Source organism: Salvelinus alpinus, chromosome 10, assembly GCF_045679555.1.
Source record: "Salvelinus alpinus chromosome 10, SLU_Salpinus.1, whole genome shotgun sequence".
NCBI lineage: Eukaryota > Metazoa > Chordata > Actinopteri > Salmoniformes > Salmonidae > Salvelinus > Salvelinus alpinus.
The window spans coordinates 6,300,865-6,312,129 of NC_092095.1; the positions used below are offsets into that span (position 1 = coordinate 6,300,865).

General features: G+C 51.9%; 2 protein-coding genes and 1 pseudogene across 2 annotated transcripts; all 3 read right to left on the minus strand.

The window, feature by feature from the left end:
* Window positions 1-7,271: 7,271 nt before the first annotated feature.
* On the minus strand, window positions 7,272-8,600 carry LOC139531418 (cilia- and flagella-associated protein 251-like). The gene has a single exon (XM_071327867.1). The coding sequence runs from the start codon at window positions 8,598-8,600 to the stop codon at window positions 7,272-7,274; it is 1,329 nt and encodes a 442-aa protein (XP_071183968.1).
* Window positions 8,601-9,156: 556 nt separating this feature from the next.
* Window positions 9,157-10,694, minus strand: LOC139531419 (trichohyalin-like; the record flags this gene model as incomplete). The annotated part of the gene is given in 3 exon segments (XM_071327868.1): window positions 9,157-9,354; window positions 9,404-10,433; window positions 10,495-10,694. Coding segments are annotated over 3 exon segments (1,428 nt in total), but the record flags the coding sequence as incomplete, so codon positions are not given.
* A 19-nt stretch (window positions 10,695-10,713) lies between these two features.
* The window catches only part of LOC139531420 (uncharacterized), a 711-nt pseudogene continuing 159 nt past the window's right edge, over window positions 10,714-11,265 (minus strand).

An 11,265-nucleotide genomic window follows, 5' to 3' on the forward strand; every position in this document is an offset into this window, starting at 1 on the left:
AGTCAGCCAGTCAGCCAGCCAGTCAGGGCTGTAGGAGAGGACCAGCGAGCCAGTCAGCCAGTCAGCCAGTCAGGGCTTTCGGAGAGGACCAGTCAGCCAGTCAGGGCTTTAGGAGAAGACCAGCCAGCCAGTCAGCCAGTCAGCCAGTCAGGGCTTTAGTAGAGGACCAGCCAGCCAGTCATGGCTTTAGGAGAGGACCAGTCAGCCAGTCAGCCAGTCAGGGCTTTAGGAGAGGAACAGTCAGCCAGTCAGGGCTTTAGGAGAGGCCCAGCCAGACAGTCAGCCAGTCAGCCAGTCAGGGATTTGGGAGAGGACCAGCCAGCCAGGGCTTTGTAAAAGGACCACCCAGCCAACCAGTAAGGGCTTTGTAAAAGGACCAGCCAGCCAGGGCTTTGTAAAAGGACCAGCCAGCCAGCCAGTCAGGGCTTTGTAAAAGGACCAGCCAGCCAGCCAGCCAGGGCTTTGGAAAAGGACCAGCCATCCAGACAGTCAGGGCTTTGGAAGAGGACCAGCCAGCAAGTCAGGGCTTTAGGAATGGAATGGCCAGCCAGCCAGTCAGGGCTTCAGAAGAGGACCAGCTAGCCAGTCAGGTCTTAAGGAAAGGAATGGCCAGCCAGTCAGGACTTTATATGAGGACCAGCCAGCAAGCCAACCAGACAGGGATTACGAAGATGATCAGCCAACCAGCCAAGCAGGGCTTTAGAAGAGGATCAGGCAGCAAGGCAGTCAGCCAGGGCTTCAGGAGGAGACCACCAGTCAGGGCTTTAGAAGAGGAGCAGCCAGCCAGTCATCCAGCCAGTCAGGGTCTTAGAAGAGGACCAGCCAGCCAGACATCCAGCCAGTCAGGGTCTTAGAAGAAGACCAGCCAGCCAGTCAAGGCTTTAGGAGAGAACCAGGAAACCAGTCAGCCAGGTAGGGCTTTAGGAGAGGACCAGCCAGCCAGTCAGCCAGTCAGCCAACTAGGGCTTTAGGAGAGGACCTGCAAGACAGAGCCAGTCAGCCAGTCAGCCAGTTGCGCTTTAGGAGAGGACCGGTCAGCCAGTAAGCCAGTTAGCCAATTTGGATTTTCGGAGAGGACCAGCCAGCCAGTCAGCCGGTCAGCCTGCCTGGCAGTTTAGGCTATAGGAGAGGACCAGCCAGCAAGACAGCCAGTCAGACAGTTTGGGCTTTAGGAGAAGACTAGCCAGCCAGTCAGCCAGCCAGCCATTTTGGGCCTTAGAAGAGGACCCGCCAACAAGTCAGCCAGTCAGACAGTTTTGGCCTTAGAAGAGGACCAACCAACCAGTCAGCCAGTCAGCCTGTCAGCCAACCTGCCAGTTTGGTCCTTAGAAGATGTCTACCCAACCAGTCAGCCGGGCAGTCAGTCAGCCAGCCAGCCAGTCAGCCATCCGGCCAGTCAGTCAGTCTACCAGTTAGCCTGCTAGTTTGTGCCTTAGAAGAGCACTAGCCAGTCAGTCAGCCAGTCAGCCAGCTAGGGCTTTAGGAGAGGACCAGTCAGCCAGTCAGCCAGCTAGGGCTTTAGGAGAGGACCAGTCAGCCAGTCAGCCAGTCAGCCAGCCAGCCAGTCAGCCAGCTAGGGCTTTAGGAGAGGACCAGCCAGCCAGTCAGCCAGTCAGCCAGTTTGAGCCTTAGAAAAGTACCAGCTAACCAGTCAGCATGTCAGCCAGCCAGTTTTGGCCTTATAAGAGGTCTAGCCAACCAGTCAGCCAGTCAGACAGGCAGTCAGCCAGCCAGTCAGTCAGCCAGCACGTCAGTCTACCAGTCAGCCAGACAGTCATCCAGTCAGCCAGTCTGCGCCTTAGAAGAGGAACAGCCAACCAGTCAGCCTGTCAGCCAGCCAGCCAGTTTGGGCTTTAGAAGAGGTCTAGCCAGCCAGCCAGTCAGCCAGCCAGTCAGCCAGCCAGCCAGTCAAACAGTCAGCCAGCCAGCCAGCCAGTCAACCAGTCAGCCAGCCAGCCAGTCTGTCAGCCAGTCAGCCAGTCAGCCAGCCAGTCAGGGCTGTAGGAGAGGACCAGCGAGCCAGTCAGCCAGTCAGCCAGTCAGGGCTTTCGGAGAGGATCAGCCAGCCAGTCATGGCTTTACGAGAGGACCAGTCAGCCAGGCAGGGCTTTAGGAGAGGACCAGTCAGCCAGTCAGGGCTTTAGGAGAAGACCAGCCAGCCAGTCAGCCAGTCAGCCAGTCAGGGCTTTAGTAGAGGACCAGCCAGCCAGTCATGGTTTTAGGAGAGGACCAGTCAGCCAGTCAGCCAGTCAGGGCTTTAGGAGAGGAACAGTCAGCCAGTCAGGGCTTTAGGAGAGGCCCAGCCAGACAGTCAGCCAGTCAGCCAGTCAGGGATTTGGGAGAGGACCAGCCAGCCAGGGCTTTGTAAAAGGACCACCCAGCCAGCCAGTAAGGGTTTGTAAAAGGACCAGCCAGCCAGGGCTTTGTAAAAGGACCAGCCAGCCAGCCAGTCAGGGCTTTGTAAAAGGACCAGCCAGCCAGCCAGCCAGGGCTTTGGAAAAGGACCAGCCATCCAGACAGTCAGGGCTTTGGAAGAGGACCAGCCAGCCAATCAGGGCTTTGGGAAAGGACCAGGCAGCCAGTCAGGGCTTTGTAAAAGGACCAGCCAGCCAGTCAGGGCTTTGGAAGAAGACCAGCCAGCCAGTCAGGGCTTTGGAAGAAGACCAGCCAGCCAGGGCTTTGGAAGAAGACCAGCCAGCCAGGGCTTTGGAAAAGGACCAGGCAGCCAGACAGGGCTTTGGAAAAGGACCAGCCAGCCGGACAGGGCTTTGGAAAAGGAACAGCCAGCTAGCCAGTCAGGGCCTTGTAAGTGGACCAGCCTGTCAGGGCTTTGGAAAAGGACCAGCCAGCCAGTCAGGGCTTTGGAAAAGGACCAGCCAGCCAGACAGTCATGGCTTTAGAAGAAGATCAGCCAGCCAACCAATCAGGGCATTAGAAGATTACCAGCCAGTCAGCCAGCCAGTCAGGGCCTTAGAAAATAACCAGCCAGTCAGCCAGCTAGGGCTTTAGGAGAGGACTAGCCATCCAGTCAGCCAGTCAGTCAGGGCTTTAGGAGAGGACTAGCCAGCCAGTCAGCCAGTCAGTCAGCTAGGGCTTTAGGAGATGACCAGCCAGCCAGTCAGCCAGCTAGGGCTTTAGGAGAGGACTAGCCAGCCAGTCAGTCAGCTAGGGCTTTAGGAGAGGACTAGCCAGCCAGTCAGCCAGTCAGCCAGCTAGGGCTTTAGCAGAGGACTAGCCAGCCAGTCAGCCAGTCAGTCAGCTAGGGCTTTAGCAGAGGACCAGCCAGCCAGTCAGCCAGCTAGGGCTTTAGGAGAGGACCAGCCAGCCAGTCAGGGCTTTAGGGCTTCAGAGGTAGACAAACCAGTCAGGGCTTTAGAAGAGGAACAGCCAGCCAGTCAGCCAGCCAATCGGGGCCTTAGAAAATGACCAGCCAGTCAGTCAGGGCTTTAGGAGATGACCAGCCAGCCAGCTAGGGATTTAGGAGAGGACTAGCTTGCCAGTCAGCTAGGTAGGGCTTTAGAAGAGGACCAGCCAGCCAGTCAGCCAGTCAGCCAGCTAGGGCATTATGAGAGGACCAGCCAGAAAGCCAGTCTGCCAGCTATGGCTTTAGGAGAGGACTAGCCAGCCAGTCAACCAGTTAACCAGCTAGGGCTTTAAAAGAGGACCAGCCAGCCAGTCAGCCAGGTATGGCTTTAGAAGAGGACCAGCCAGCCAGTCTGCCACTCAGCCTGCTGGGGTTTTATGAGAGGACCAGACTATCAGCCAGCCATTCAGGGCTTTGGAAAAGGACCAGCCAGCCAGTCAGCATTTTGGAAAAGGACCAGCCAGCAAGTCAGGGCTTTAGGAATGGAATGGCCAGCCAGCCAGTCAGGGCTTCAGAAGAGGACCAGCTAGCCAGTCAGGTCTTAAGGAAAGGAATGGCCAGCCAGTCAGGACTTTATATGAGGACCAGCCAGCAAGCCAACCAGACAGGGATTACGAAGATGATCAGCCAACCAGCCAAGCAGGGCTTTAGAAGAGGATCAGGCAGCAAGGCAGTCAGCCAGGGCTTCAGGAGGAGACCACCAGTCAGGGCTTTAGAAGAGGAGCAGCCAGCCAGTCATCCAGCCAGTCAGGGTCTTAGAAGAGGACCAGCCAGCCAGACATCCAGCCAGTCAGGGTCTTAGAAGAAGACCAGCCAGCCAGTCAAGGCTTTAGGAGAGAACCAGGAAACCAGTCAGCCAGGTAGGGCTTTAGGAGAGGACCAGCCAGCCAGTCAGCCAGTCAGCCAACTAGGGCTTTAGGAGAGGACCTGCAAGACAGAGCCAGTCAGCCAGTCAGCCAGTTGCGCTTTAGGAGTGGACCGGTCAGCCAGTAAGCCAGTTAGCCAATTTGGATTTTCGGAGAGGACCAGCCAGCCAGTCAGCCGGTCAGCCTGCCTGGCAGTTTAGGCTATAGGAGAGGACCAGCCAGCAAGACAGCCAGTCAGACAGTTTGGGCTTTAGGAGAAGACCTGCCAGCCAGTCAGCCAGTCAGCCAGCTAGGGCTTTAGGAGAGGACCAGCCAGCAAGACAGCCAGTCAGACAGTTTGGGCTTTAGGAGAAGACCTGCCAGCCAGTCAGCCAGCCAGCCATTTTGGGCCTTAGAAGAGGACCCGCCAACAAGTCAGCCAGTCAGACAGTTTTGGCCTTAGAAGAGGACCAACCAACCAGTCAGCCAGTCAGCCTGTCAGCCAACCTGCCAGTTTGGTCCTTAGAAGATGTCTAGCCAACCAGTCAGCCGGGCAGTCAGTCAGCCAGCCAGCCAGTCAGCCATCCGGCCAGTCAGTCAGTCTACCAGTTAGCCTGCTAGTTTGTGCCTTAGAAGAGCACTAGACAATCAGTCAGCCAGTCAGCCAGCTAGGGCTTTAGGAGAGGACCAGTCAGCCAGTCAGCCAGCTAGGGCTTTAGGAGAGGACCAGTCAGCCAGTCAGCCAGTCAGCCAGTCAGCCAGCCAGCCAGCCAGCCAGCTAGGGCTTTAGGAGAGGACCAGCCAGCCAGTCAGCCAGTCAGCCAGTTTGAGCCTTAGAAAAGTACCAGCCAACCAGTCAGCATGTCAGCCAGCCAGTTTTGGCCTTATAAGAGGTCTAGCCAACCAGTCAGCCAGTCAGTCAGCCAGCCAGTCAGTCTACCAGTCAGCCAGACAGTCATCCAGTCAGCCAGTCTGTGCCTTAGAAGAGGAACAGCCAAACAGTCAGCCTGTCAGCCAGCCAGCCAGTTTGGGCTTTAGAAGAGTTCTAGCCAGCCAGCCAGTCAGCCAGCCAGTCAGCCAGCCAGTCAGCCAGCCAGCCAGTCAAACAGTCAGCCAGCCAGCCAGTCAACCCGTCAGCCAGCCAGCCAGTCTGTCAGCCAGTCAGCCTGTCAGCCAGTCAGCCAGCCAGTCAGGGCTGTAGGAGAGGACCAGCGAGCCAGTCAGCCAGTCAGCCAGTCAGGGCTTTAGGAGAGGATCAGCCAGCCAGTCATGGCTTTACGAGAGGACCAGTCAGCCAGGCAGGGCTTTAGGATAGGACCAGTCAGCCAGTCAGGGCTTTAGGAGAAGACCAGCCAGCCAGTCAGCCAGTCAGCCAGTCAGGGCTTTAGTAGAGGACCAGCCAGCCAGTCATGGCTTTAGGAGAGGGACAGTCAGCCAGTCAGCCAGTCAGGGCTTTAGGAGAGGAACAGTCAGCCAGTCAGGGCTTTAGGAGAGGACCAGCCAGCCAGTCAGCCAGTCAGCCAGTCAGGGCTTTTGGAGAGGACCAGCCAGCCAGTCATGGATTTGGGAGAGGACCAGTCAGCCAGTCAGCCAGTCAGGGCTTTAGGAGAGGACCAGTCAGCCAGTCCGGGCTTTTGGAGAGGACCAGTCAGGGCTTTAGGAGAGGACCAGTCAGTCAGTCATGGATTTGGGAGAGGACCAGTTAGCCAGTCAGCCAGTCAGGGCTTTAGGAGAGGACCAGTCAGTCAGTCACGTCAGTCAGGGCTTTAGAAGAGGACCAGTTAGTCAGGGCTTTAGGAGAGGACCAGTCAGTCAGGGCTTTAGGAGAGGACCAGTCAGTCAGTCAGGGCTTTAGAAGAGGACCAGTCAGTCAGTCAGGTCAGTCAGGGCTTTAGAAGAGGACCAGTCAGTCAGGGCTTTAGGAGAGGACCAGTCAGTCAGGGCTTTAGGAGAGGACCAGTCAGTCAGTCAGGGCTTTAGAAGAGGACCAGTCAGTCAGTCAGGTCAGTCAGGGCTTTAGAAGAGGACCAGTCAGTCAGGGCTTTAGAAGAGGACCAGTCAGTCAGGGCTTTAGGAGAGGACCAGTCAGGTCAGTCAGGGCTTTAGGAGAGGACCAGTCAGTCAGGGCTTTAGGAGAGGACCAGTCAGGTCAGGGCTTTAGGAGAGGACCAGTCAGGTCAGTCAGGGCTTTAGGAGAGGACCAGTCAGTCAGTCAGGTCAGTCAGGGCTTTAGAAGAGGACCAGTTTCCCCCTCCTCTACCATAGCCTTTTCTTCTCACTTTTCTTATCACCATTCCTCTACTTCCCTATCCTTTCCTACTTTACTTCTTCCCACTCCTCTTCTTCCCACTCCTCTTCTTCCCCCTCCTCTCCATCCCATTTCTTTAATTCTCTAGCGTGTTCTTCAATGGCCTCTTCTTCCCTAGCCTCTTCTTCCTATTCCTCTTCTTCACTCCGGCTCTTCTTCCCTAGTGTCCTCTATACACTCCTCTACCTCGCTAGCCTCCTTTTTCTTTGCATATTCTTCCCACTATTATTCTTCCCAATCCTAATCCATCCCATTCCTCTAATTCCCTGGCGTGTTCTAACCTAGTCTTTTCTTCCATAGTCTCTTTTTTCCTAGCCTCTTCTTCCCACTCCTCTTCTTCCCTAGCATATTCTACCCACTCCTCTTCTTCCATAGCATCTTCTACCCACTCCTCTTCTTCACTAGCATTTTCTACCCACTCCTCTTCTTCACTAGCATATTCTACCCACTCCTCCTCTTCTTCCCTAGCATATTCTACCCACTCCTCTTCTTCCATAGCATATTCTACCCACTCCTCTTCTTCCATAGCATCTTCTACCCACTCCTCTTCTTCACTAGCATATTCTACCCACTCCTGTTCTTCACTAGCATATTCTACCCACTCCTCTTCTTCACTAGAATATTCTACCCACTCCTCTTCTTCCATAGCATATTCTTCCCACTCCTCTTCTTCACTAGCATATTCTACCCACTCCTGTTCTTCACTAGCATATTCTACATTTACATTTACATTTAAGTCATTTAGCAGACGCTCTTATCCAGAGCGACTTACAATATATTCTACCCACTCCTCTTCTTCACTAGCATATTCTACCCACTCCTCTTCTTCACTAGCATCTTCTACCCACTCCTCCTCTTCTTCTCTAGCATATTCTACCCACTCCTCTTCTTCACTAGAATATTCTACCCACTCCTCTTCTTCCATAGCATATTCTTCCCACTCCTCTTCTTCACTAGCATATTCTACCCACTCCTGTTCTTCACTAGCATATTCTACCCACTCCTCTTCTTCACTAGCATATTCTACCCACTCCTGTTCTTCACTAGCATATTCTACCCACTCCTCTTCTTCACTAGCATATTCTACCCACTCCTCCTCTTCTTCCCTAGCATATTCTACCCACTCCTCTTCTTCCATAGCATCTTCTACCCACTCCTCTTCTTCACTAGCATATTCTACCCACTCCTCTTCTTCACTAGCATATTCTACCCACTCCTGTTCTTCCATAGCATCTTCTACCCACTCCACTTCTTCACTAGCATATTCTACCCACTCCTCCTCTTCTTCACTAGCATCTTCTACCCACTCCTGTTCTTCACTAGCATATTCTACCCACTCCTCTTCTTCACTAGCATATTCTACCCACTCCTCTTCTTCACTAGCATATTCTACCCACTCCTCTTCTTCACTAGCATATTCTACCCACTCCTCTTCTTCACTAGCATATTCTACCCACTCCTGTTCTTCCACAGCATATTCTTCCCACTCCTCTTCTTCACTAGAATATTCTACCCACTCCTCTTCTTCACTAGCATATTCTACCCACTCCTCTTCTTCACTAGCATATTCTACCCACTCCTGTTCTTCACTAGCATCTTCTACCCACTCCTGTTCTTCACTAGCATATTCTACCCACTCCTGTTCTTCACTAGCATATTCTACCCACTCCTCTTCTTCACTAGCATATTCTACCCACTCCTCTTCTTCACTAGCATATTCTACCCACTCCTCTTCTTCACTAGCATATTCTACCCACTCCTCCTCTTCTTCCCTAGCATATTCTACCCACTCCTCTTCTTCCATAGCATCTTCTACCCACTCCTCTTCTTCACTAGCATATTCTACCCACTCCTCTTCTTCACTAGCATATTCTACCCACTCCTCTTCTTCACTAGCATATCCTACCCACTCCTGTTCTTCACTAGCATATTCTACCCACTCCACTTCTTCACTAGCATATCCTACCCACTCCTGTTCTTCACTAGCATATTCTACCCACTCCTCTTCTTCACTAGAATATTCTACCCACTCCTCCTCTTCTTCCCTAGCATATTCTACCCACTCCTCTTCTTCCACTAGCATCTTCTACCCACTCCTCTTCTTCACTAGCATCTTCTACCCACTCCTCTTCTTCACTAGAATATTCTACCCACTCCTCCTCTTCTTCCCTAGCATATTCTACCCACTCCTCTTCTTCCATAGCATCTTCTACCCACTCCTCTTCTTCACTAGCATCTTCTACCCACTCCTCTTCTTCACTAGCATATTCTACCCACTCCTTTTCTTCCCTATAATCTTCTACCCACTCCTCTTCTTCCCTATAATCTTCTACCCACTCCTCTTATTTCCTAGAATCTGCTTCCACCTCCTATACCATAGCCTTTTCTTCTCAATTCTCTTATCATCATTCTTCATCTTCCCATTCCTCTACTTCCCTATCCTCTTCTTCCCTAGCCTCTTCTTCCCTATCCACTTCTTCCCACTTCTCTTCTTCCCACTCATTGTCTACCCACTATTCTTCTTCCCACTTCTCCATCCCATTCCTCTTATTCCCTAGTGTCTTCTAACCTAGTATTTTCTTCCCACTCCTCTTCTTCACTAGCATATTCTACCCACTCCTCTTCTTCCCACTCCTCTTCTACCCATTCCTCTTCTTTCCTAGCCTCTTCTTCCCTAGCCTCTTCTTCCCTGTCTCTTCTTCCCTAGCCTCTTCTTTCCTAGCCTCTTCTTCCCTAGCCTCTTCTTCCCTAGCCTCTTCTTCCCTAGCCTCTTCTTTCCTAGCCTCTTCTTCCCTAGCCTTTTCTTCCCTAGCCTTTTCTTCCCTAGCCTTTTCTTCCTAGCCTTTTCTTCCCTAGCCTCTTCTTTCCTAGTCTTTTCTTCCTAGCCTTTTCTTCCCTAGCCTCTTCTTTCCTAGCCTTTTCTTTCCTAGCCTTTTCTTCCCTAGCCTCTTCTTTCCTAGTCTTTTCTTCCCTAGCCTCTTCTTCCCTAGCCTCTTCTTCCCTAGCCTCTTCTTCCCTAGCCTCTTCTTTCCTAGACTTTTCTTCCCTAGCCTTTTCTTCCCTAGCCTTTTCTTCCCTAGCCTTTTCTTCCCTAGCCTTTTCTTCCCTAGCCTCTTCTTCCCTAGCCTCTTCTTTCCTAGCCTTTCCTTCCCTAGCCTTTTCTTCCCTAGCCTCTTCTTTCCTAGCCTCTTCTTCCCTAGCCTCTTCTTCCCTAGCCTTTTCTTCCCTAGCCTCTTCTTCCCTAGCCTCTTCTTTCCTAGACTTTTCTTCCCTAGCCTTTTCTTCCCTAGCCTCTTCTTCCCTAGCCTCTTCTTTCCTAGCCTTTCCTTCCCTAGCCTTTTCTTTCCTAGCCTCTTCTTTCCTAGCCTTTTCTTCCCTAGCCTCTTCTTCCCTAGCCTCTTCTTTCCTAGCCTTTTCTTTCCTAGCCTTTTTTTCCCTTGCCTTTTCTTCCCTAGCCTCTTCTTCCCTAAACTTTTCTTCCCTAGCCTCTTCTTTCCTAGCCTTTTCTTCCCTAGCCTCTTCTTCCCTAGCCTCTTCTTCCCTAGCCTCTTCTTTCCTAGCCTTTTCTTTCCTAGCCTTTTCTTCCCTAGCCTCTTCTTTCCTAGCCTTTTCTTTCCTAGCCTTTTCTTTCCTAGCCTTTTCTTCAGTAGCCTCTTCTTTCCTAGCCTTTTCTTTCCTAGCCTCTTCTTCCCTAGCCTCTTCTTTCCGAGCCTTTTCTTTGCTAGCCTTTTCTTTCCTAGCCTTTTCTTTCCTAGCCTTTTCTTCAGTAGCCTCTTCTTCCCTAGCCTCTTCTTTCCTAGCCTCTTCTTTCCTAGCCTTTTCTTCCCTAGCCTCTTCTTCCCTAGCCTCTTCTTTCCTAGCCTTTTCTTCCCTAGCCTATTCTTTCCTAGCCTTTTCTTCCCTAGCCTCTTCTTTCCTAGACTTTTCTTCCCTAGCCTATTCTTTCCTAGCCTTTTCTTCCCTAGCCTTTTCTTCACTCTTCTTTCCTAGCCTCATCATTCCTAGCCTCTTCTTTCCTAGCCTTTTCTTCCCTAGCCTCTTCTTCCCTAGCCTCTTCTTCCCTAGCCTCTTCTTCCCTAGCCTCTTCTTCCCTAGCCTCTTCTTCCCTAGCCTTTTCTTCCCTAGCCTTTTCTTCCCTAGCCTTTTCTTCCCTAGCCTCTTCTTTCCTAGCCTCTTCTTTCCTAGCCTTTTCTTCCCTAGCCTTTTCTTCACTCTTCTTTCCTAGCCTCTTCTTTCCTAGCCTTTTCTTCCCTAGCCTTTTCTTCCCTAGCCTTTTCTTCCCTAGCCACTTCTTTCCTAGCCTCTTCTTTCCTAGCCTTTTCTTCCCTAGCCTTTTCTACACTCTTCTTTCCTAGCCTCTTCTTTCCTAGCCTCTTCTTTCCTAGCCTTTTCTTCCCTAGCCTCTTCTTTCCTAGCCTTTTCTTTCCTAGCCTTTTCTTCCCTAGCCTTTTCTACACTCTTCTTTCCTAGCCTCTTCTTTCCTAGCCTTTTCTTCCCTAGCCTCTTCTTTCCTAGCCTTTTCTTCCCTAGCCTCTTCTTTCCTAGCCTCTTCTTTCCTAGCCTTTTCTTCCCTAGCCTTTTCTACACTCTTCTTTCCTAGCCTCTTCTTTCCTAGCCTTTTCTTCCCTAGCCTCTTCTTTCCTAGCCTCTTCTTTCCTAGCCTTTTCTTTCCTAGCCTTTTCTTCAGTAGCCTCTTCTTTCCTAGCCTTTTCTTTCCTAGCCTCTTCTTCCCTAGCCTCTTCTTTCCG

Bases quoted from the DNA above. Each gene is read 5' to 3' on its own strand.
- LOC139531418 (XM_071327867.1), bottom strand. From the start codon at position 8,600: ATGCTAGTGGAAGAAGAGGAGTGGGTAGAATATGCTAGGGAAGAAGAG.